At 37.6% G+C, this 27,005-nt stretch overlaps 2 protein-coding genes across 3 annotated transcripts in view; one reads left to right on the top strand and one right to left on the bottom strand.

Annotated features, from left to right (window-relative positions):
• Nucleotides 1–2,499: 2,499 nt before the first annotated feature.
• Nucleotides 2,500–25,821, bottom strand: LOC132118079 (constitutive coactivator of PPAR-gamma-like protein 2). Of its 2 annotated transcripts, none has more exons than XM_059527605.1 (16): nucleotides 24,298–25,821; nucleotides 13,708–13,954; nucleotides 13,528–13,610; nucleotides 13,244–13,372; nucleotides 13,040–13,142; nucleotides 12,584–12,657; nucleotides 12,199–12,485; nucleotides 11,858–12,104; nucleotides 10,901–11,072; nucleotides 10,152–10,401; nucleotides 9,893–10,007; nucleotides 7,717–7,926; nucleotides 7,403–7,628; nucleotides 7,188–7,314; nucleotides 5,037–5,097; nucleotides 2,500–4,941 (listed from the first exon to the last, which is right to left on the bottom strand). In XM_059527605.1, exons 1-16 carry the CDS (start codon nucleotides 24,826–24,828, stop codon nucleotides 4,660–4,662), a joined length of 3,144 nt encoding a protein of 1,047 aa, XP_059383588.1. In that variant the 5' UTR covers nucleotides 24,829–25,821; the 3' UTR covers nucleotides 2,500–4,659. The 2 variants fall into 2 exon arrangements, with proteins under 2 accessions (XP_059383588.1, XP_059383587.1); XM_059527604.1 differs by having other exon boundaries at nucleotides 5,037–5,100; nucleotides 24,298–25,625.
• LOC132118078 (myosin-7-like) overlaps nucleotides 6,481–27,005 on the top strand; it is a 151,802-nt gene continuing 131,277 nt past the window's right edge. Inside the window, exon 1 of the mRNA XM_059527599.1 lies at nucleotides 6,481–6,484. The gene's annotated coding sequence lies outside the window, so the exon portion shown is untranslated. The remainder of the gene's footprint in view (nucleotides 6,485–27,005) is intronic.

Consider the following 27,005-nt stretch of genomic DNA (forward strand, 5'->3'; position numbering starts at 1 on the left):
ATAACGATCATAACCATAACAGCAATAATAATAATGAACCTGACCCTTCACTTCACAAGTTTTTTGGAGCTTTTGGAGATCTTGATGCATGCATCAATGCGTTTGTGTTGAATGGATTGGCAGAATGTGTTGCCTACAAATGGATGCATCGACTTGACAGTCTTGGAGGAACATGCGAAAAAGCAAAGAGGACGAGATACAGAGGCTACGTACTTCCAGAAAATGTAGGATGTCAGTGGGCCACTGTACACAACACACTGCTGTTATCAGACTAGGATCGAAACCTGACCACACCAGTGGTCCTGTGGAGTGAAGGGTGGCAGAGCCAGGATACAGGGGTAACAGTTATAAAGCAAGGGTCAGATCTGAGGTCCAGACACAAGTCTACAGGAATGCACAGGCAAAACTCTTTACCAGAAAAGCTGTTGGTTGTGTGTGCGCACGCTCATGGTTACAGTATGTGTTCACACTTAACCCATCCATGACTACACTGAAGCTAAATTTTTTCAGAGGGACGATATACATGTGCATGGGAGCTGAAGAAGTGTTCTAGGGTTAATCGCTATGAAGAGCTGTGTCCAAGACTCCACTTGAGAGGAAATAAAGAAATCTTCATTTTAGCATTGAAACTGGACGATACAAGATTTAGCCACTGTTCACCAAAAAGATGTAAACATCACATTTTCTTTATTAAGTATCTGATTACGGACCCCTTACGTATTCTAAAAGCTCAATTACTGAAAACATGTAGCTGTATAATCATATATACAGGATCCAGAAAGAGAATCAAGACTGTTAACTACATACTGGAAAAGCAGTTCCCAGAAATTAACTTTGGTTGAAAATTAATATGTTGCACAAATGTGTATTAGACTGCTTTGTGTGAAAGGAAGCAAAATTTGCTACGAGTGACAATTACATCATAATGGTGAAGTGGTCTGAAACGATGCCATACAAAATAGAGGTGAGGAAAATTGCAATCATTACAGTTGAAAATATCTAGTTATATTTGCTAAGCAAATTTTAATACTAAATGTAGCAACGGTCAAAGGAGTAGCTGTTGTAATAACATAAAAAAAGGAAGAAAAACAATTTCACAACTGAATGAAACCAAAGACGGTAAGGTTAAATTTCTCGATTCACTGTTGAAAATGTTATCAACTTTTGTCTAAGATTACTTACAGACAGATTATTAGACAAATTATAAAAGTTCAGATCTCTCACTGTTAGTATGACAATGTAAGGATAGTTGCTGCGGGGGAAACAACGGCAAGAATAAAAAATTGACCAGAGACAAGAGCTAAGAAGAGGGAGAACACTTGAACTTATTGTGACTGTGAATGTCCATGGGCCATAAAACTGAAAAAGGGGGTAAAAAAAAAAAAAAAAAAAAGGCCAAATGTTTAACCTGTTTTCTCAAGACCAGCATCTGGAGAAAAACAGAGCCATTATCAACACCTCACTGATCTTCAGAGCATCCTTCTTATTCAACCCAAATATTATCCACTAGATATTTCTCAAGTCTATATTTTACTCTCACATGAATCTCCATAATGTCTGAATGAGATTTAAAGCAGCAATCTAGAACAGAGCAAAGCAGAGAAGCTTTGGAAAGGATACATTTTGGGACAAAGCATCTGAAACTGTAAATTCAGGATCCAAATAATTGTAAGAGAAATTAATACACTGGAAAATACATTAATATCTGAATATGTCAAAGTTTTACTTTATTTTTTTTTTTCTCCCTCAAACTAACTGATGTCTCTCTACAGGTATAAAAAAAAAGGTACTGTGTGTATGTGCGAGAGAGAGATTATATCTTTATTTGGTGTGTCTGTATATTTCGGTTTATGCTGTTCCTTTTATAGATTACACTTATAACTAAATGTGAAGGAGTTACTGATACTCTATGACAAACATACTGAGAAAAAACCCAACTCTAACTGAAACGGCTGTTACTCACAGATGAGACAGGACTGAATGCTTTAAAATGATCTACTGTTATTCTGAGGAAACTGAAATTCCATTAATGGGTGCGTATGCATGTTCATAAGCACTAACATGCTGGAGATCCTCTCTTGAAAACTAGCACTACTGTACTTAATGCGTAATAAATGTGACAACCTAAGGTTGAGGTTTGAAACGCTCTAGCGTGCACGACGGTGCAGTGTGTTAGTTCACGAACACTACCTGTCATGCTACGGTCAAGATTCTTCTTGGTTTAAAGTCTGTCCGGTATGTCCAGTATTGTCATATTCTGACACCGATATATCACTGTCATTTTTTTACTTATTTTATAGCAAACTGCATTAATAATGCATGCTTCAGATCATCATGATATTTCTGACGGGCTGATCTGTCTGCGTTCCTCAATAGTGAGAATTTGCAGAATATACATAGACATGTAACTATAATGGGTGTCTTCCATAAAAAGAGCTTTCAATATAATTTTAGTGGCACTAAATATAATATTAACTTCTTAACAAAATAAGGTGCATCTTATAACTTCAATAGAAAGCTGTGATTTAATCCTGACATTGTCAATTGTACAGATCTTAAACTATGATTAAATGCAATAGCCTCTCACGTGTATTAGTTATTCTTAAAATTAAATTCTCATTCATTATGTCCAAAAAATCATTGGTACAAAACATGTATTTTGTTTTTAAAATGCATTTAAAACATTAACATGTAAGTAAAATTAATCTCCTAACCATCTGATTCAAAATGGTCAATATAACGGCAAGCGCAGCTTTAATCTTCCAATGTGTTTCATTCGTTATCATTTTAAAGCCTATTCGCCTCAATAGAAATAATGTTTTGAACATAGAAGTGCATGAGTTCATAGGACTGTCACAAAAACAAGACGAGACGAACTGATCACGAAACAGTCTGGTGAAGCACACTTTTTTTTTTTTTTTTTTAAATGACTGTCACAATAAAAGTTAATCCTAAGGTTCGTTCGATTCATTTCTTTCGACCGTAACAAAACTACAATGATTTTAGCGATGGTGGGAGAATGCACATGTACAAAAAAGCATCCACATGGTACACATGCACAAGGCACAGAGAAGACATGAACGAGGGGCCAAAAAAAAAAAAAAAAGAGCTGCTAAAATCCAAAAGCAAAATGTTGTGAAGCAGAGAGATATCAAATGGCAGGTTTGTCTGAGGGACTGTGTGCATTCTCAACCACTGATAAAATCACTCCCCTAAATTACGCCATTGCGTAACAGGATCATGTACATTTGGGTCTATATACAAACGGCTGGGATGTCAAACAGTATCACGGTTCTCTCCGAACACACTGCTTCCTCCCTAACTCTGCCAGAGGCCTCGATTTTTCTTTATCCTGGTTCGAGGACAACCCAGTGTATTTTAGGTTTTAAAACCAAGTGCAGCTTTCCACGCACTCCGTTCTCACATTCAAATGCGTTGGTGTCGATTTGTACGTCATACTGGTAAACAACACGCAAGGTAAAGTGTATCTGGACAGTTAAACTGTCAAAAGAAATGATGGCCTGCTGCTTAACATTAACCAATTAACTATTTAGCGCAGTACTATCATAAATAATATTTTAAGTGCTTTACATTACAATACAATCAATTTTGAAGGGTATTTCTTCCTCAGTCGAGGTGGAGGGGGGTTGCATATATTTAATATTAGGCTTAAGGTGCTTTAAATATTTTGATTTTAGAACTACTCGAGTACTGCTGTGAATCTTCAAGGGGATGTGGGCCTAAAAGAAGATTGTCTACATGTGAGAGAACACAACAGAGGAGAGCTAGCTAGGCGATGCAGATTGTAACCTGTACGAATCATTCCCTTCAATTTACACGTCGTTACTCGTACGCCTCTCTGAGCTTGGACTTCTCGGGCCGCCCGTGGCCCCTGTGCTGAAGACAATAGCAACTTCTCCACATGTAAATCACTCTTTGATAAGATAAAATGCAAAAAAAAAAAAAAAAAAAAAAAAAAAAGAAAAGGACTACCATGTGTGTGTGAATACACACTGTGACATACAAATACAACCAGTGTTCTCCGTCAGTTTCCACTCGTCTACTGTATTCAGGGCAGTGTTGATTTGAATCCTCCCCTATGTGGTACACTGCAGACACAGCCATGTGTAGTACAAAATAGTGTGATTCTTTGCTGTGTGGTGGAAACTTTAGAGCAGGTGCTTCTGTGCTACTTGACACGTGCAAGTATTTCGATTAGGTCAATTTTCAAATACACTTTGGGCAATTCGGGTTTCTCGTAGCTATTTTAGGCAATCATACATATAAGGTCAACGTCAATGTACTAAGGTCTGAAAAGAAAAGGTGTCGAAATAAAAAGACTTGAGAGCTTTTCACGATGCTACAACATTGATGGGCCAGTGGAAAGGATGAGGTCCAGAATCCGAAGATTCAGTTTGGGCGAAGGGTTGTGATTTAAACTCACTCAGTTTTAAACCAGACCCGGCTCTTAAGGTGACACATAGACCGCATTCCTGACACTGTCCAGCTGTCGTTTCCAGCATGCGCAGCATCATAAATTACACCATGACAACACAAAGTGGCTACTGTGCCCTAAATATTCAATTTTGCAAAGAAAAGGCAGTCGACCTTAGATCATTCCCTCTCACTCTCTCATTCTTATTACATTATGGGATGTAATTACTCCTCTTTCTGTAGTGCACCATCTGATGGGCAGTCATCAAGGCAACAAGAGGCCTCTACCTCCACCCCATCTCCTGACTGGTTGTCTCTGCTGGCTAAGGCACACTGGATTGGCTGGGCCAGTGGTGGCAGGTCAAGAGCTTGACCAGTGGCGCTTCCTGAAGAGCTGCCGTTCAGCTGCTGCGACACGGTCCCCATTCCCTCCGTGGGCCGCTCCACCACTTTAGCATCTTCAGTGAGTTTCGGGGGGCTGGAGGAGGGTGGTGAAGAGGACAGAGTCTACAAGAAACATTGGGATAAAGAGAAGGGGGGAAAAAAATGATTTTCCTCGCTCACATTTAGCATTTAGCGAGGAAGTTAAGCATCGGACTGACCTGTGTTCTGTTGGTGGTCACTTTCTTCCCTCCCCTTCCTTTCAGTGTCAATTCTTTACCCCTACTGGGAAACAATAAGAAAAAGATTTTATTATGCTTAAAAACAAAACAACAATAATGTTTTCTACATTAACAGATAAGCTCTGTAAAAAGGAACACAACAGTGGAGAAAATTATATATTTATGAAAAATGTCTTTGGCACGAAGCATGTTCAACTGCATATAAAATCATTGGATTTTTTTGAGGCTGCAACTAAACATTTGTATATTTTCAGCAGTGAATATTTCAAATTAAATGAATCTAAGAATAATCTCAATACACAAAAGCTTCTGTATCTAGCGTCAAATACTACTGCAACTTCTGGTGCAATGCAGTGTATGAAAACTGAGAAAATGAAGCACAAAATGAAATCTTGAGAAAGTATTAGATGACAGGAAAAAGCAATATGAATATAAAACACCTTAATACTAAGGTTATTTAAAGCTTCTTGAACTCATTACTAAAATATGTTATGATTTAACACCAAAAATGTTGTTTACTATAGTTACAATACTATAATATATCATATTTTTTTTAAATAAACAGTTATTAGAAATAAGAGTTTGCTACTGCCACGGATTGCTATCATCTGGAACAGCACTGAGATTTTAGCGGAAATACATATGCAGTCTAGTTCAATCCATTGAAGGGGTCATATGATGCGATTTAAAGCTTTCCTTTCTCTTTGGAGTGTTACAAGCTGTTCGTGCATAGATACGATCCCTAAAGTTGCAAAGAATAAAGTCTCAAACCCAAAGAGATATTCTTTATAAAAGTTAAGAGTCGTCCACGCTTTCTAAAATGTCTTGTTTAAACACGCTCCCACATCTCTACATCACTGTGTGGGAAGATTTGCACTGCACAAATGTTCACACAAAGAAAAGAGTAAATTTTATTCTCGCTGTATTATTACTGTCGTGGAGATGCTGTGCGTTTTGTTGTGAAAGCGAAGCTACTTTTTTTGGTCTTCCAAAAGAGGACAAAACTAGAATGTGTCTGTGGCACAAATGCTGTTTCTATGAAGTGGGGCAATTCCAAATTTGGAGAGACAGTCTGGCACTTCTGACTCACAGTTTGTAAGTAGATTTCATATTTAAATTAAGAATTTGCCACTGATGATTCAAACGAGAGTTTTGAGCAGTGTAGACTTGTTTGTTGTTTCTCGGATCGCAAATGCAGACATAGTTTTTATATTTACGCAGCGCGATATCCAACCCAATGAGTAAAAAGACAGTATAAGTAATTATTAATCAGTAATTATTATAATTATTATACAGCAGGTCGTGGCCTAATGGATAGAGAGTCAGACTTGTAACATGGTCACTGTTCGAGTCTCAGGTCCAGCAGGAATTGTCCGCGGGGGTGTGAATAACCAGTGCTCTCTTCCACCCTCAATACCATTACTGAGGTGAGACCCTTGAGCAAGGCACCAAACCTCCAACTGCTCCCCAGGCGCCGCAGCAATATGGCTGCCCACTGCTCCGGGTGTGTGTTCACAGTATGTGTGTTCTCACTACTGTGTGTGTGTGCACTTGGATAGGTTAAATGCAGAGCACAAAATCTGAGTATGGGTCAACATACTTGGCCATACGTTGACTTTCACTTAATTATGTCCAAGGCTGCAAAAAATGCCTCTTTTGTAATAGGTTTTATTGTTTTTGTTTCGTCCCACCACATCACAAAATGGTAAGGAGGAGTAACGTTTCCGACACACACTTGAAGCATTCGGCCAATCACAATGCACTGCTGGCCAATCAGAGCACACCTCACTTTTCAAAATGATGAGCTTTGTAAAAGTCTATGCATTTCAGAAAGGCGGGACATAGAGGAGCAACAGTAATGTACAGTATGTGGAAAATAATATTTTTTTTTAACCTTAAACCACATAAACACATAGCATTACACCAAATAAACAACACAATGTTCTTTTTATCAACGTCATATGACCCCATTAAAATCTCTTGTTGCTTCAAGCCACACCAGTAGATTCTGCAATTGAGAGTTTATAAAGAACAGCAGAGAAAGAGAAGCCATTTGTTGTGAGGCTTCTGTCATACATCCATAAATAATCCGCTATATGGCCACAATTTTATGACACAGAATGGACTCACCCTTTTCCTCCAACTGACACCACCTGCATATTGCCTCTGCCACGGACTGGTTTGTTCCCAGCCCATTGACCAACAACCATGCCAGCTATTTCCAGCTTGCCACCCTGGGGAGGTATAGACTGGAATCCTAAAAAAGTTTCAGAAAATTACTAAGTGGCAACCAAAGAGCAGTAAATAAAATGAACTAAATGTGCTAAATGGGAGGAAGGTCAGACCTGGGAAGGCCCTGGGCCGGTGCTGGTGGTGATGGTGAGGAGGAGGAGGCATAGAGCCCAGGGGGCGAGGAGGGTATAGAGGATGCATGGGGTAGAAAGGGGGCACCATGGTAGGGGGGAGGAATGCAGGGGGTGGCAGTGGTGGAGGTGGGGGAGGCGGCCGGGACAGGTTGATGCCTTCCAGAATGGACTGGCGCATCTTCTCCACTCTCGAAACCAGCTCCTCCTGCAGGACAAAGTGTAAAAAAACAATTAAAAAAACTTAAATATTCCCAAATACTAAACAGATGTGACTGCATCTACACATTTGTTACCTGGCCTTCACACATATCAAGTAAGGAGGCTCTGTCTCTGGTGGCTTTAGCTAGCTTGCTCTGGAACAACTTCCCATCGAAAAAGCCCCAAGGACAGCAGTGGTCCCATGGCAAGGGCTGTCCACATACATCATTCACAAACAAGGCAGTGTCCACTCCACTCATGAACAGAGAGGCCAGCTGCACCCCACGGTTATCCACCTTCTCCACCTGGTATCAGTGTCAAAGAAGAAAATTGATTCGGCGGCATGTTTTGCATCAACCTGGTAAATATCACAGTAGCATGTTATTTCAGATTTCACAGAGCTCTAACAAAAAAGATTATTGACAACCTGACAGTTGAAAGACAGCATTCTATTTTAAAGAAATGTTTTGCCTTGAACCTGTTGCTTTATGTTACATACAGCTATTGAAGTTGAGCTGAGCGGAGTCCTTACAAGTTAGTCTTGTCTGAAAACATGCTTTGCGTCAAGGCAATAAAAAACAGGGTTAAAATTGTTGTGAATGAACATTTAATAAAGAAAGTGTGGAAGATACAAGGAGTCAATGTTCAATTCAACCCCGCCTCTCACTGATTTTGCTGTAATCTGGGCCTGTACAGTTATATAAGAACATGCAAATGTAATTTAGTCTCAAACCACAGCTCTCCCTCCACCTGCTATCAACTCAATATAAAGTACATCTTTAAGAAATAAAAATCTTTAATTAGTTTTCAATCATTGTCTGAGATGCTGTCTATTTTATATATATATATATATATATATATATATATATATATATATATATATATATATATATATAAACACAATACAGACCAAAAGTTTGGAAATATTACTATTTAATGTTTTTGAAAAGTTTCTGCTCATCAAGCCTGCATTTATTTGATCAAAAATACATAACAAAATGTAATATTGTGATATATTAATACAATTTAAAATAATTGTTTTTAAATTTATTATACTTTAAATTATATATCTCTGTGATGCAAAGCTGAATTTTTAGGATCATTATCACATGATCCTTTAGAAATCATTCTAATATGATGATTCATCTATGTTTTTAAAATATAAATATTTTGTAATAACAATATACACTACTGGTCAGTAATTTGTGGTCAGTAATTTTTTTTCTTTCTTTTTTTTAATAAAATCAATACTTTTATTCAGCAAGGATGTGTTAAATTGATAAAAAGTGATAGTAAAGAAAATATATTATTAAAATATATATTATTAGACATTTGTATTTTTATTTTTAATAAATGCAGTTCTTTTTAACCTTTTATTCATCAAATATATGAGACAGTAGAACTGTTTCCAACACTCATAATAAATCAGAATATTAGAATGATTTCTAAATGATCATGTGATCGACTGGATGTTACATGTGACACTGAAGGCTGGAGTAATGATACTGAAAATTCAGCTTTGCATCACAGGAATAATTTTTTTTTTAAAGTATATTCAAATAGAAAACTATTATTTTAAGTTGTAATAATATTTCACAATATTACTGTTTTTTCTGTATTTTTGATCAAATAAATGCAGGCTTGATGAACAGAAGAAACTTCTTTCAAAAACATTAAAAATAGTAATTTTCCATACTTTTGGTCTGTACTGTATATATATATATATATATATATATATATATATATATATATATATAGAGAGAGAGAGAGAGAGAGAGAGAGAGAGAGAGAGAGAGAGAGAGAGAGAGACACTATATATAGAGACTCAGTTTACAGTAAATGCTGCTCCATACAAACTAAAAATCTCATTCATTTGGGAACACAAAACAAAATTGTAAAATTGTGGTTTCTGCCAAATAAAATCTTGATGGTTAAATGAAAATAAAAGAATTAAGACTGTATTGTATTAACTGTATTGTAAAATAAAATTATGATTATTGCATTACTTTTCTTAAATCTCTGAAATTTGACAATAGTGATATATTTTTATTTTGGTAAATATTTTACTTCAGAAATAAATAAGAATACTACTAATAATAATTTTTATATTTAGCGATAATAATAATAATAGATAATAAATCACACTGATATAAACCACAACATTTTTAAAATTGTGCAGCCCTAATACAAGTGAAAAATAAAATAATAAAGGCTAGCCCTAATTGCTGAAGGGGGTGGTCACTGTGTGACAGTTAATGAGAAATGAGTTACCTTGAGTTCCTGAAGTTGGTCAGGCTCATAGAGCTGGTTGGACACAGCTTGAGCCAAAAAGGCATCAAGCTCATGGCGCTGAAGAATGCGACCACCCGGCCACTGCATCATATACCTGTAAACACATAATACCACTCAAGACACCCAGAGCTCCTAAGGTTCAGCGCTGATCTACTTATCCAATAATTTAGTAAGAACCATTCTAATGTAAATGGCCAATGAGAAACAGTTTCCCAATGATGTCATCTCATAAAGGTACCTGAGCACACAGCACATGAGCAGCAGGTGAGATGGCACACAGGTCGGGTTGAGCAGGGCAGGGCAGTCAGAGCGCATGCAGGCTAGGAAGGCTCGTGTACGGCGGCTACGGTCCTCAGACGCTCTGCCCAGCCACAACCGCCTCAGGTTGGGACACGTCCACTCGCGGAAACAAAGGGCTGGAACGAGCTCTGGGGTCAGGGCAGATTTAGCTTTACTGGCACACCACTCCTTTACAATCACTGGAGGCACTGCGGAGTTATACAGAAATGAGACACATTTAGATTCATTTTCATCTTACTTTGATGCCTTCTTCCTCAACGCCAAAGGAGACACAGCTGGGCAATATCTCTATTATTAAAAGCAACAAAACAAGAGCTAATTATTTGGTTAGACATGTGACAATATTTCCATTATTTAGAAAGATGAAATACATTTTCTTACAACTTTCTATCTGCCAATTTGTGTTTATTAATATTTTATCAACCCTTATTATTAATATAACAATGAAAAACAAACAGCGTTTAATTTAACGAATAATAGCCCAATGTTTTAATGCAACTTGTATATATTTAACCTAAATATTAACATTGAACAGCACATTCATTTTTGCTGTGGTACTTAAAACAGTATTGAGAATCTCAAAAGTTGTCTGGTATTGGAATTAGCCATTTAATTTTTGCTACTGTGACAACACTCAAAATGTGTATGTGTGTTTTACGGACTCATTTAACCATTGTCTAAGCTTACCGTCAATTGGACTACGCTTGCGCATGGCCAGTCTCTCCAGCCTCCGCTGGGTCTCAGCCAAGCTGAAAAGCACCCCGTAGGCATACTGGCGGGCAGAACGGAAAAGTAGGGAAGCAGGAGGAAGGTCGGGGTTGCACTCGTCTTCTATACACACTGGCATCTTCATCTCCCCCTGGGAGAGAGAAAAGGAAGAGAAACAAGAAGGGACAGGGAGGAGTGTAAGAGCTCTGAGAGGTATTATTAGATGCTTTTTAATACATTAAATGGGGTTCAGGTCATTTGTCACCATAAATGTAAACAAATTGTGGTATAATATTATTAAACTCCCATTTAAAGGGATAGTTCACTCAGAAATTTACATTCTGCCATTAATTACTCAACCTCATGTCTCGTCCTGGACCTTGGAAAGTAATTAATGACAGAATTTTTCATTTCTGAGTGAACTATACCATTAAAACATTAAATGTTATATTATATACACTACATATTTTATATACCGTATTTTCCGGACTATAAGTCACACTTTTTTTCATAGTTTGGCTGGTCCTGCGACTTATAGTCAGGTGCGACTTATCAAAATTAATTTGACATGAACCAAGAGAAATGAACCAAGAGAAAACATTACCGTCTACAGCCGCCAGAGGGCGCTCTATGCTGCTCAGTGCTTCTGCAGTCTAGACTGAAAACATAGAGCGCCCTCTCGCGGCTGTAGACGGTAATGTTTTCTCTTGGTTCTTGGTTCTAAATAAATGTGACATAGTCCAGTGCGACTTATATATGTTTTTTTTATGTTTTTGTGCGACTTATAGTCCCAAAAATACGGTAATATTATAATTAACTTAACCCAAGTTAATAACCCAAGTAAAAATACTGATCTTAAATGCATTTTTTAAAAAAAACTTTACCATTGCAGATTCAGCAGCAAGAAGTATTAGGGATGCTTTGTGGCTGTTGTACCTTGGTCAGGATGTGGTAGATCTGTGGATACATGAGTCCTCTTCTGTGTCTGTGTTCTGCCACCCTCAGCACCTCGGCACTGACCTGTGGAAGGGGTGGCGTTGTGATGTCCATGTGACTCCGAGTTGGCATGGACAGCAATGATGGAATGGACGGCCCACTTCCATTACCATGGTGCCCGTCTCCAGAGCCACTGCTGCCCCTTCCACTGGGATCTTCCCATCTTGTAGACTTGTCAGCCAAATGACTACAACAGAAAATGAATATTCATTTTGCTCTGAATAGCAGATTGCTTGCAAGTACACAACACAATGAACAGATTCGGTACAATATAAACTCACTTAGTGCTGGTGTCATTTTGCTCCTCCCCATCTGAAGACGATGATGATGAGGGGGAGGGGCCTGTAGGAGCAGCAGTGTGATGATTGGGCTGTCGGCTGCCACCTTGAGAGGAATCATATGGAGCAGACCAATCAGCAAAGCCCATTTTCCCAACTAGTGTGTCATTACAGTCCTGCAGAGGCTGAGTTGGGTTCTGGCATAAAAGGGCTGGACCACTGGCAAGGCTGGGTCCGTAGAGCCCACCTGGATAAGGCACCTTAACACCTGACACCTGGGGTGGACCAAACTGTGGAGAACAGCAAAAAAGAGATTGGCTGAAATCAGTTTCGGGGAAATGAACATGATTTTTTAAGGGAACTACACTTCTTTAGTAAAAAAAATTACCTGAGCTTTTACAGGCTGCATTGCCCCCATGTGGCCTGGAGGTCCGCTAAACTGACTAGGCCCAAAGCCAGGAACTGAAAGAAGAGTCAGGGAACACAAATTAATATTGTGTGAGTACAATCTGATTGATGTCAAAGTTTATCGTATGGCTTCTGAAAGCTAAACAGTGGAAAATAATCATACACACTGTTCAAAGGTTTGAGTGTCTGTAAGGGGTCTGCATTTGATCAAAAATGGTTATATTATGAAATATTGTTCTCTATTTAACTATATTTCAAAACATAACTTATTCCTTTGATGCAAAGCAGAATATTCAGCATAATTACTCCAGTCTTCAGTGATACTTCAGACATCATTCTAATATACTGATTTGGTGATCAAGAAACTGAAAACATAAAAAGCCTGCTGATCCCAAACTTTGAAGGTTAGTGCATGTAAACACCACATTATACCTACAGAGGTAAGGAGAAGGTCCCATGGAGAGAGGTCTTGGTTTACTGGCCGCTGAAAAGTATTCCACTGCCTTCTTAAACCTCTCAATTTTATCTTCAGTTTGTGACTGGAAGTTAGAAAAATTAGAAGGTCCCCATGTTATGATGAACTTATGATGAAGGTAAAGTAGTACATGAAAATGCATATGGTAACACAGCCATGCTTCACCTGTGACTGCTTGAAAACATCCTTGGCCACCGACTCTAAATTCCCAAGATCTTTGATGGATGCCACATACTCAGATACAGCCTTAATAACAACCTCACATGGAGGGAGCACTAACTGATGAGCCCTTACCTGAACAGAGAGAAGAAAAACAAAGAATGAAGTTAAAAGAATGGGTTACATTGATTAAACTGATGCTCAAGGATGCTTAAGTCTGTATCATCAATTACAATTATGGAAGAATGAAAATATCTGAAAAAGTGTGAAATGACAAATTGTATAAGCACCTTTAGGGAGGCAAGAGGGTGTTCAGGGCCTAACAGACTCCAATGAAAGGCAGCCAAGTCTTCATCTGGCAGAATGTGGTTACCTGTTTTTTGTTTTTGAAGACCCACATTTAGAACCAAACAATGTATGGAAAAAATGCAAAGTCACATCCTGGACCAAAAACCTGTGGTGTCACTTACCAAGAAGAGCAGCAAAGATGGGCAGGTGCTGGGTCTTGAGGCCGAGCTGGCGAGCTGCCTCTGATAGCAGGTACTGGTGAGTGGTCAGATTCTTGCCATTCCAGGAGAGCTTGAGAGCGTGGGAGCTAAAATAAGTCGGAACGTTGCATAGCGCAAACTCTGAGTCCTGTGCAATCAGACCCTGAAAACCATAGTCTCTGTACAGGGATAGCACCTCCTGATGGTGGTCCTCCAGGGTCTGCACCACCTACAACACAAGCAGGGCGAAAGGAGACAATGCATTCTTGTGATCTGCTGATAAACAAGCTCCTATTGCTCTGAATTTCTGATCAAACAGCACTTAAACGATCCAGCTTAAAGGTGCACTCAGTTAAAGCCTACTTTTTTGGCTGATGTGGCAGTCATCTTGGGTTTATACTAACACATTAGTATTGTAAAATTATACTTTTTTTGATACATAATGATTCTGAATATTTGAAACAATTGCAATACTGATTTTCTGCAGCACAGATACACTGATACCAACTCTGACATCAAGGTGACAAACAGCAGTGTGTATTTTACTTAAATATATGATTTGTTGCATGTTTCAAAGTGGAGTGCATCACTGTGTTCTTACATGCAAGCACACTCGGTTCAAAGTAAACACAGCAAACTCCCATCTTTGTGCTATGAGTTTAACATTTACTTTGTAACACAACGGACACTCAGGTATGCAGTTTTTTTTTCACATCTGCATAACTTCCAACAATTTTGTTGTCAGATACTCACAGCACCTCACACAAATTTTTAATGAGAAGCATATGTAAACCTGTGACCACACAGATATTTTAATTCATATACTGTTTAAGAAATGTAAAAGAAAAATTCTTACTTTACAGTGCAGTTGTATTACTACTCGTAATGTAATTTTCTTAGAAATAATAAAACGAATAAATGTTATTGATATATAACCTTACTCCAGCTATCAGGCCTGATGCATCTCAGATGCACACTTTGTTGCGGGAAAGAGTTGTAGCAATTTTTCAAACTGCGGTCAAGCAAGCCGCACTTCAGAAAAACACCGTCAAGCCAGCCGCGAGTGAAATTTAAATGCGCGTGTATTCGTATAATTACGCTTTTCATCTATACATTCAGATTTGATATATGATGACCTTTTTTTGCCCATCTGCTCTAATATTCGCTTAACTTGTTTTCTTTGACTGTTCTGTATTACTATAATTTTCAACCTTTCAAAGCATTACAATATTAGTAGAAAACGAGATATGGGACAGAAAACGAGATATGGGACATTTTTACATTGTCAATTTGTATATTGTCAATCCTTACCCACCTATTTGTATTTTTTTGTATTTTTTATTCCTTATTGTGTTTTTTGTTCTGTCGCTGTTATGTTGCACTGCGGAGCTCTGTCACGAAAACAAATTCCTCGTATGTCTGAACATACCTGGCAATAAAGCTCATTCTGATTCTGATTCTGATTCATTGATTTAGAAGACACTTTTTATGATAAGAAAAAAAAAAGTTCAGTTCTTAAAGACATCCCATACTATATCTATACCTCACAAAAAACCATTTTACTGGAGCCTTTTCGAGACATAGGATAATATTACACTTTACAAGTCTATTAAGATCCCATTTCTAACAAGTAGAAAAAAACAATGGTCAGTTCTTATAAGGGACATCGCATACTATATGCAAACTTCATATCAAACCATTCTACTGCAGCATTTTGGAGATATTGGACATTATTACACTTTAAAGGGCTATAAAAGATCCAATGTCTAATAAGTAGAAAAAACAATAGTTGGTTCTTATAAGTGACGTCCCATACCATATGCACACCTCATATCAAACCATTGTATGACAGCATTTTTGAGATATGGGACATTATTACACTTTAAAGGGTTATAAAGACCACATTTCTGATAAGTATAATAAACAATGGTCAGTTTATTAATGGGACCTTCCATAATGTATGCTCACCTCATAACAAACCATTTCACTGCAGCATTTTCAAGATATGTCACATTATTACACTTTAAAGGGCTATAAAGATCCCATTTCTAATAAGTTGAAAAAACAATAGTCAGTTCTTATAAAGGACATACCATACTATATGCACACCTCATATCAAACCATTTTACTGCAGCATTTTTGAGATATGGGTCCATATGGCAATTTAGAGGGCTATAAAGACCCATTTCTAATAGGTAGAAAGAAATAATAGTCAGTTCCTATAAGGGACATCCCATACTATATGCACACCTCATATCAAACCATTTTATTTCAGCATTTTTTTAGATATGGGACTAGTGTTGTCAAAAGACCCGGTACTTCGGTACCAAGTCAATACTAAAAAAATGAAAATGTCACGGTACCAGGTTTCTGTAAGTACCGGTGGTACAGAGGACCCGTTCTAACCCGGTTCTGGATGCATACAGCGCTATGATTTCCGCGAAGCAGAAGACGTGGACGGAATCTCAAAATCCAGTCATGAAAATGGAACTTACATTTTAATATGGACAGTCACGGAATTTGTCAAGTTAGCATAAATTAATCAAATCAAATCTCCATATGGAGCAGTATCTGTAAATGTTAAGCCACAAAAGTTGGTTGAAATCTGCATCCTGCATGTTCTGCGTGCATGTCTCTGTGTGAATGAATGAATGGTTTGTTTAGACATAAATACACAAACAACATCACCAGAACTGTTCTGAGTCACTTCACAAGCATTTTACCGTTTCATTTGAGTAAAACCAGTGTCAATTTAAAGGTATTCACGGAAAACCGTCAAAACAGCCTCTACATTGCGAGTAAATCACTCGCATATGTGAATAAATTTTACTCAGGGCGACTAAATTATGTCTATTGTTAGCCATTGGCTAATAAATTCTTAGATTTTACTCGCCAGTGTGTGTGTGTTCGAGGCTATTATAAGATTGGCGCAGATATATTTTCACTCACTGAACACTGACTGAGCGCTTCAGAGTTCTCTCTCCATCAAGCGATCTGTACTTTTCAATTCATCTCAATGGACGCACAGTACACCTGTATTTGCCTCTTTTACTGTCTATGGTATTTGCCGAACTGTAAACTCTGTGTGAAGGAGCACGACTCGCCGTCGCTTTGCTGAGAGCTCTGATAGCTGATAGCTCACATTTCTTTTTTCACCGAGTGTTTTTCTGTTTTTTAAGGAAAACATTTCAGGATGTTTTCTTCATATAATGGACTTCAATGCCTACCAACTCAGTTGGTTGCTATTGTTTCCTCAAAAAAATGTAAAAATTATTCCAATACGGGACTCGAGACTCGACTCGGACTCGAACTCTGGTAATGGGGACTCGACTTGGACTCGACTCTGACTCTTCTTTGGTGACTCGGACTTGGACTCGGACACTGAGACTTGACAGTTGGTGACTCGACTACAACACTGCCTATAGAGATGTTTTTTAAAATAAGTAGAAAAAATAATGGCCTTTTCTTACAAAGTGCCTCATATTCTATCAGCACAGCTAATCTGAAGTCTGTGTACTATGGAAGTTTGTTGCATACATCCAAATTTGGATCTTTTATAGCCCTTTAAAGTAATATATATATATATATATATATATATATATATATATATATATATATATATATATATATATATATATATATATATATATATATATACATACATATTAAAGACTTTATATTGTTTCTCCAGTTTTGAGGCTTATATAAACATCAGGTTAAATACATATATAAAAATAATGGCCATTTCTACATGTCTCAAAGTTATGCAAAGTCTCAGAACTGACTCTGAATTAGGGATGTGCACGGATAGTCGAACATTCGAATGTTCGTTCTGCTCTTATTATTCGATAAATAAAAATGATATTCGAATTTCGCAAAAAAAAAAAAAAAAAAAAGTTCACAATAAAACCTAATTTGGTCACTTTCTGTGATTCTCCACGGCATATTTGAAGGTGTATGCAAGCAAAAAATAATTTATGAATGATTAAGGGGCCATTCACATATCGCGCCTTAAGGCGTGGAAAAGGCTATACGCGTGGCTTTCTCCTTTCCAAAGCGCTCGGGCAGAAGCGCTCCTGAGGCGACGGGTTCTCGCCATGAAGACGGAAATTTCAGCAAAGGATAAATGGATTTGCAGCACAAAAAAAATCGCTTTCAGTATCTCTGCTACTAAATTTATTTCAAAATGGCAATCCATATACAGCTATGATCAGCTGTTCCTTCATCTTGGCTGAGCTTTCAACGTTGTTACAGGAAAGGATGAAGCTGAATGTTTAGTTCTTGTCACATGACCTGCGGTGCGCTTGCGGCATTCTGAAAGTTGAGATGTTTTTAACTCGATGCTGTGCGGACGCGCCTGGGAAAAACGGGACCGCGTCACACCGCGTGCGCATCGCGACCGCGTCGTTTCCATTATGAGCGCGCATACCGCGCGCCTACATTGGAAATAACGAAATTGAGCATGCAAAAGACGCGATATGTGAACGCCCCCTAAAAGAACTGCGGTCTTCTACAGTACTTCAAATATGCCGTGGAGAATCACAGAAAGTGATCCAAGAACATTGTTGCAGCATCTCTCAAGCAACGAATAAACACCGCTAACTTGGAGAATGCAGTGAAAACTCCTCTTCTCGCGTCTGCCCTAGACCCTCGGCACAAACATCTCAGGTTTCTCGATGAAAACATGAGAGAAGTAAGAAAAAAAAACTTTTTTGAACATTATCAGAACATTTTCCTTGATGCGAGTGGTGCGGATGCAGTCGCCACGATGAAGAATATGCAATGCCCACTCGTCGGAAAAGGCTGAGCCAGTTCTCCAGCGATGATTACAGAGAGTCCAGCCGAGACGAGTGGGAACAGTTCTTGCTGGAGCCATGTGTTCCACCAGATGAGGATCCCATTCAGTGGTAAACGAAAACATGAAGCGCTTCACAAAACGTATTCGCTTAGCACACCGTTATTTGTGAGTCCCGCCAACGTCTCTGTCGTCAGAGCGCGTTTTCTCCGCGGTCAGCCTTATTGTTAACAGACTAAGGAGCCGACTTTCCCCCAATCATGTTTTACATCCCGTATTTCTTAACAAGAACATTTGAAACAATAGAAAAAAAGAAAAAAAGATTTGCTGACAGTTTAAAAGTTAAGTGTAAGCTACATTCTGTACAATAGCCTAATTGCTGCAGGCTGCTTTACGTTTTTTCTTTGTTCACTTTTTTTTTTTGCTTTTAATCTGTACTTTTGTTTGTTTGCACGCATTGTTAAAGGTTTTCAGCTACAAAACACGATGTGTAATGTTCAAGCTTATTGTAAGCTTGTTCAAAATGACGAAAACAAATGTTGCTGAAAAATAACGTCTGACTCATTAAACTTAATTTAAATAAACGAATATTCGTTTTTTGTGAGCTCAAATATTCGAATGTGATATTTGTGGAAAACGCCCATCCCTACTCTGAATGCATGCAATTCCAGATTGGTAAACTAAAATGTTTTTTTTTTTTTATAATGGCTGCACATATTAGGTGATGTCCCTTATGTCGATTATTGATGTCTATTATTATTATTATTATTATTATTATTGGAATAGATAAATGTAATGTTTTATAACTCTATATGTGAAATAATTGCTAGCTCTTAAAAAAATATACCCTTTATCTTTATAGCCCCCTAAAGCACAATATAGGTCCATATCTCATTAACGCTGCAGTAAACTGGGTTTTATATCATGTGTGAATATAGTATGGGATGTCCCTTATAAGAACTGACCATTGTTGTTTTCTACTTATTAGAAATGGGTTCTTTATAGCCCTCTAAATTACCATATGGACCCATATCTCAAAAACCCTGCAGTAAAATGGTTTGATATGAGGTGTGCACAATATATGGAATGTCCCTTACAGGAAATGACCATTCTTTTTTTCTACTTGTTAGAAATGTGGACTTCATAGGCATCTAAATCACCATATGGACTAGTGTTGTCACGGTACCAAAATTTCAGTATTCGGTACCGATACCAGTGAAAATCCACGGTTCTCGGTACCAATTTCGGTACCAAAGCAAAACACAATATGCTAAAAAAAAAAAAAAAAAGAAAAACACTTTTTATCACTAAAAATAAAACCAATGCCATTCTTTATACTTATTTAAAATTGTGATTAAAGTTTTTTTTTTTACAAGTAATACAATTATACAAAAAATAGTAAACAAGTTTCACCCAAATTTTATTTGTCTTTTAATTAATGAAATTTGAACACATTCTATGTTTTGGTAAATAAAGGATTTGCTATTAAAATTAAAACATGGAAGAAATATTGTGTGATTTATTTCTTTAAAAAGTTTTATACATTTTTTTAAAAGTAGTAGCAGTATCACATACATTCTACTAAATAATAGTAATATTTCTAGCACAATGCCTTCTTGTAAAAATGAACTTATTTTGGCGGGTTGCCGTGAATACCTTTAAACTGACACTGGTTTTACTCAAATGAAACGGTAAAATGCTTGTGAAGTGACTCAGAACAGTTCTGGTGATGTTGTTTGTGTATTTATGTCCTCATTGAGATGGCAGATGCTGAAATTACTGCAAATGTCACGCGCTTCAGTCTATGCAACCCTCTACGGACACCTCTGCAATTGAATCGACATTGGCAATTAAATATTTTAGTTTACTCGCCAGACTGATATATAATTAGAACTTTAGTAATTAGAAGTAAACTTGATAACCATGTTTAAATGCATATTAGTCAATTTAACTGAACATTTTAACTGGAATGGTGGTGGTGCTTTTTTTGTCATTCAGTGATTCTGTAAAAAAAAAAAAAGTAGGTGAGAAAAACTAACAAGAATACTGATAAGATAATATTGATACGAATTCTAATAAGAACTATAAAAACACACTAAAGATTACTAAGGATTAATTAGCTGCTGGATTCATGAATATTAATCAGGTTTTGTGCATTCGCTCGAACTGATTTGCTGAAATCAAAACGAACGATAATAGGTGAGCGCCAGCCAATGAGATTGCCATTTGCGCATTAACTCCACACACTAATATTAGAAATCATTTAGTCGCCAGAAGGAAGATTTAGTAGCATATACGAGTGGTGTACTTGCAATTTAGAGGGTCGCTATGTAGTAAACAAACCCGCACGTCTCTACCATTCATTCATTCACCACGCAGACCATGCAGGATTCAGATTTCAACCAACTTTTGCGGCTTAACATTTACAGATACTGGTCCATAAATTCTTTGACTGTCCATATTAAAATGTAAGTTTTATTTTTATGACTGGATTTTGAGATTCCGTCCACGTCTTCTGCTTCGCGGTAATCATAGCACTGTATGCGTCAAGAACCGGGTTTGAACGGGACCTCGGTACCACCGGTACTTAAAGAAACCTGGTACAGTCACATTTTCATTTTTTTAGTACCGACTTGGTACCGAAGTACTGGGTCTTTTGACAACACTAATATGGACCGATATCTAAAAAATGCTACAGTAAAACATTTTTATATAAGGTGTGCATATAGTATGGGACGTCCCTTATAGGAAAAGACCATTGTTTTTTTCTACTTATTAGAAATGGGATTGTTATATCCCTCTAAAGCACCATATGGACCCATATCTCAAAAATGCTACAGTAAAATGGTTTGATATGAGGTGTGCATATAATATGCAATATCCCTTACAGGAACTGACCATTGTTTTTTTCTACTTATTAGAAATGGGTTCTTTATAGCCCTCTAAATAATCGTATGGTCCCATATCTCCAAAATGCTACAGTAAAATGGTTTGATGTGAGGTGTGCATATAGTATGGGACATCCCTTTTAGGAACTGATAACTGTTTTTTTCTACTTATTAAAAATGGGGTCTTTATAGCCCTCCAAATCAACATATGGACCCATATCTCAAAAATGCTGCAGTAAAATTGTTTGATATGAGGCATGCATATAATAAGGAATGTCCCTTATAAGAACTGACCATTGCTTTTTTCTACCTATCAGAAATGGGGTCTTTATGCCCCTCTAAAGCAACATATAGTCCCATATCTCCAAAATGCTACAGTGAAATATTTTTATATGAGGTGTGCATATAGTATGGGACATCCCTTATAGGAACAGACCATTGTTTTTTTTCTACTTATTAGAAATGGGGTCTTTATAGCCCTCTAAATCAACATTTGGACCCATATCTAAAAAATTATGCAGTAAAATTATTTGATATGAGGTGTGCATATAGTATGGGACATCTCTTTTGTTAAGTCTGACGTCACGTAGCAGCACTTCCGTGTCCAAACGCTCTATCAGTTACCACGAGAAAACAACAAAAGATGCTAATATAAACTCACAATGTTATAGAATACTAGCGAAAAAGTTATAATCTTAACCTTTAACTCCATACCGAAGTCCCAGATAGCCAGACAATGAAAATATAAATATAAAAAATGTATATAAAAATTATTTGTGTTTGGGACACTGTGAGCACGGAGACTGTAGTGTATACCGTAAGTTTGAAAGAGTTTAGCTTAAACTATTAATATGAATAAACAGTGCTCATAAACGGCTGCTGAGGTCGTATTCTCAAGTGAAGTGAGTTGAGGCTTGGACCCGGAAACAGCGCTTCTTACGTCATCACTTAACAACCGAATAGGAACAGACCATAGTTTTTTTTTTCTACTTATTAGAAATGGGGTCTTTATAGCCCTCTAAAACGCCATATGGACCCATATCTCAAAAATGCTGCAGTAAAATGGTTTGAAATGAGGTTTGCATATTGTATGGGATGTCCCTTATAGGAACGGACCATTGTTTTAATCTACTTATTAGAAATGGTGTCTTTCTAGCCTTCTAAATCATTGTATGGTCCCATATCTCAAAAATGCTGCAGTAAAATGATTTCATATGAAACGTGCATATAGTATGGGACGTCCCTGCTAAGAACTGACCATTGTTTTTTCTACTTATTAGAAATGGGGTCTTTATAGCCCTCTAAATTGCTAAATGGACCCATATCTCAAAAATGCTGCAGTAAAATGGTTCGATATGAGGTGTGCATATAGTATGGTATGTCCTTTATAAGGACTGACCATTGTTTTTTTCTACTTATTAGAAATGGGATCTTTATAGCCCTTTAAAGTGTAATAATGTGCCATATCTTGAAAATGCTGCAGTAAAATGGTTTGATATGAGGTGAGCATACATTATGGAAGGTCCCATTAATAAACTGACCATTGTTTATTATACTTATCATAAATGTGGTCTTTATAACCCTTTAAAGTGTAATAATGTCCCATATCTCAAAAATGCTGTCATACAATGGTTTGATATGAGGTGTGCATATGGTATGGGACATCCCTTATAAGAACCAACTATTGTTTTTTCTACTTATTAGACATTGGATCTTTTATAGCCCTTTAAAGTGTAATAATGTCCAATATCTCCAAAATGCTGCAGTAGAATGGTTTGATATGAAGTTTGCATATAGTATGTGATGTCCCTTATAAGAACTGACCATTGTTTTTTTCTACTTGTTAGAAATGGGATCTTAATAGACTTGTAAAGTGTAATATTATCCTATGTCTCGAAAAGGCTCCAGTAAAATGGTTTTATGTGAGGTATAGATATAGTATGGGATGTCTTTAAGAACTGACCTTTAATTTTTGTTTTTCTTATCATAAAAAAAGTGTCTTCTAAATCAATGAATGTCCCATATATCGTTTTCTACTAATATTGTAATGCTTTGAAAATTGTATAAAAATTATAATTATAATAAATTAATTATTGTATGAAAATTATAGTAATACAGAACAGTCAAAGAAAACAATAAGTTACACGAATATTAGAGCAGATGGGCAAAAAAGGTCATCATATATCAAATCTGAACGTATAGATGAAAAGCGCTCTGAAAGCGCGTTCCCTCTCTGTTGTTCCTGCGATTACCGTAATTATAGTAATACACGCGCTTTGACGGTGTTTTTCTGAAGTGCGGCTGGCTTGACCGCTGTTTTTTAAAGGTAGTGTCCAAAATTGTTGAATATCAATATTTTTCTAGTTGCTGTATCAAAGTTATAAATTCCAGTATTGTGAAAAACGTATAACACAGCACACATTAGCTAGAAATCCAAAACTGACTGTCAACTGTGATAAACTTATTCCTCAAGCAAAAGTGTGGAGTTACCAAGATAAATCAATGAGCATTGCCCTAGTCACGTGATCATAACATGAATGCCTTCACGAGGAGACCCACTTCATGTAAAATAAAACAGCTTTTATTAGTATCCACTTTAGACTTGAGTCTCACATGTACATCATTGTAAACCTTTTCAAAATATTAATTATGCATTACGTGTAAAACTAATGTGGGAAGAGTGCACCTTTAAGATTACAGTTTAGTGAAAATGGATGATTTTAAAGATTATTTTACTTGCTTTGCCAACACTTTTATATTGAAACTGGCAATGCATTTGCAGTACAAACTGGCTTAAACTCTCTACACTGAAATGTAAAAAACTAAGAAAGCTGCTAAAAGGACATGGCAATCCATAATTCCTCTCGTGGACGGCATTAGGCCACTCACCCGCACGCGGAACCGGAACATGGCGAGGCGGACACAGTGGCTCAGGCAGGCCGGGGGCAGGAACCAGGCCCGCGGGGGGGGCGTCGCCTTGCTTCCGACATGGTTGACGATGAGTTGTGCGGTCTGTCGCTGCCCCTGCGCCCGCCGCGCCCACTCCGGCCAGCGGTCCTTCCCAAGCGTACCGTTAAACACCACCACCAGCTCCAGTCCGCCTTGGTACAGACAGGCCTGGGACAGCGCCGCCAGATAGCCGAGCATTGCATTCCACTCGCCTCCACAAACCCAGTCGGTCTGGTAGCCCCCGTAGAGCCGCTGAAGGCCGGAGTCCGCGTCCACCAGAATGCGCGCTGGCGGGGGAGGCGGAGGCAGCGAGCTGGGATGATGGGGATGGTGGTGGTGAGGGTGAGGGTGAGGGTGGTGGAGGTGTGGGGGCTGACGGCCTGCGGTTCGGGCGAGCTTGAGTAGATCTACTGGAACAGCCGCCCCAGGGCAGCGTTTCTCCAAATACTCCTGAAACCCTTGCACTCCCATATTGTGTCTGATCGCGTGAGATGGATGAATCTTGTTAAGAAGCTGATTTCTAGGTTGTGTGCTCAGAACTAGATCTGTCCGGTTATACTTGGATAACTAAAGAGTTGAAATGTCTGGTAACGTCAAATTATCCTACAAAAGCAAGTGCCGACCGACCCCCTGTAAGATTTCAGATACGCGTGGCTATTTTGTACGTTTGGTCGTTTAAGTGCAATCAGTGTCCATTCCTTACTGTGTCAATAGTGTAATCCCGCAACAGTCTCTCTGTTTTGATCAATTATAGTGTTGCACGGTCTACAACGTAACGATGAGGATAACGGCGCGGACGCTAAAGTTAGGATGTCGACAATGTTGGTAACATCAAAGTATAATCCTATTTGTAACCTTTCTAGCTTCAAACTAAACAACAACTACACCGTTGCTATCCAACATAACCGTTAGGTGATTCAAAACTAACTCTAGCTGCTAGTAAAACAGTATGACCTGTGATGGATGACAGTTATAAGAGCTACAGTTTGTGGCTAACAGACTAGCTCGCGCAGTTAGCCAGATAGCCGAGATCCCGGCGTGATTGACGCGTCAAACTAGTCGAGACAAATCGGGGGCTGCCGCGATTCGGAATGAGATGAATAATTAAGGGGAAAATAAAGTAAAACAACTAAAATAAAACAAAAACAAAAGCCCGACGTAAGCTCCCTCGCTCTCTGTCTCACTCACGACTTCATGTTGAGGAGAGGAACATACTTTCACGCGACGTCGGCCATCTTGCGACTTCCCCGCGGACCAACAGAAAGTGGGAGGGCAGGCGAGCTGAGATAAGTGGGAGGAGCGATGGGCCTGGTGTCTGGGGGATGGAGTTCTTTGCGTCTGAAAATGTATTTGGATTGTAGAGTAAAAGACTACAACTACCAGTACAGTAAAGTGACAGACCCGTGGCATACCATATCCTGAAGGAACAATTCATTCAAAAATTGATAGGGGAAATTGGTTCAGCTAGAAAAGCTAAAATCACTGCCTCTGAAATTCTCAATTAGTGTGGGAATAATCATTTTAGGTCTGCAATTAAGAGAAAGAAAAATAATACATAATCTTATTAATCTTATCAATTATTAGTTATCAGTACCACAACATTTTCAATACATTTACCAATTTTTTTTTTCTGTTTTATTTTTTGGTTCTGCTAGAGACTGTTCAGTAATTATTTCATGTTTTGCACAGCTGTCAGTAAGAAATCAAAGCCAAGTCTAAATACAGATTTGTGGGGGAAATCTTTATTAATTTACATATTGTGTTCACCTCTTCTCCCATTGTCTGTAAAACTGCTTTGAAATAAATAAGAATTTAAATGAGTGTTTCTCTTTAACTTAACAATATATATATATATATATATATATATATATATATATATATATATATATATATTCATAATAGAACACTTTTCCTAATAGTATGTAGAAAGAACATATAACACAATAAATCATAAATATTTTCCAGTTAATATTTAATGTTTTTTTGGCTTCAGTACAGTATCACAGTTCAATAAGAGTTATTTTTTTTAATAACATGTTTTAATTTTTTCACATGGTACAAATGGGTATTCATATATGAAAATGTTTAGCCATATAGCATCACATTTGAGAGAACTTGGCATCAAAACGTAAAAAAATTCAATAAAAAAATCCCTGATTTACAGATGTATGGCACAGGGTTTCAAATAGGCCTATATCTCCCTTCTGAACCAAATGCAACAAATGCATTGTTTTTTGTTTTGTTTTTCTGTGTAAAAATAAGGGACATTTTGTGCTTGAAAATAGTGTTCTGTCTTTTTAAACATCACAAAATTACATTAAGATGTTCAATGTCTTATTTTAAATTAAATTTACTTGGCCTACTTTACAAGTAATGTAGAAAATAATTTCTTACAACAAGGATTACTACCACGGTTGTCTGAATCGTCACGTAAATGAACATCCTTTTGGTAGTTGTAGTCCTTTTGTAGCAACATGTTACCAAATTCACTTAAAATGTTAGTGCTACGACTGTATGTAATTTATGTTGTAGTACAAAACGTAGAAGTATCTACAAATACTATTAATTACCAAAATTTACTCATGGATCGAAAAACGTTATTCTAAAAACAAACCCCCAAGGTGAAAGGGTTGGCCTACAAACTGACG

This window comes from Carassius carassius, chromosome 37 (assembly GCF_963082965.1).
Source record: "Carassius carassius chromosome 37, fCarCar2.1, whole genome shotgun sequence".
NCBI classification, from domain to species: Eukaryota; Metazoa; Chordata; class Actinopteri; order Cypriniformes; family Cyprinidae; genus Carassius; species Carassius carassius.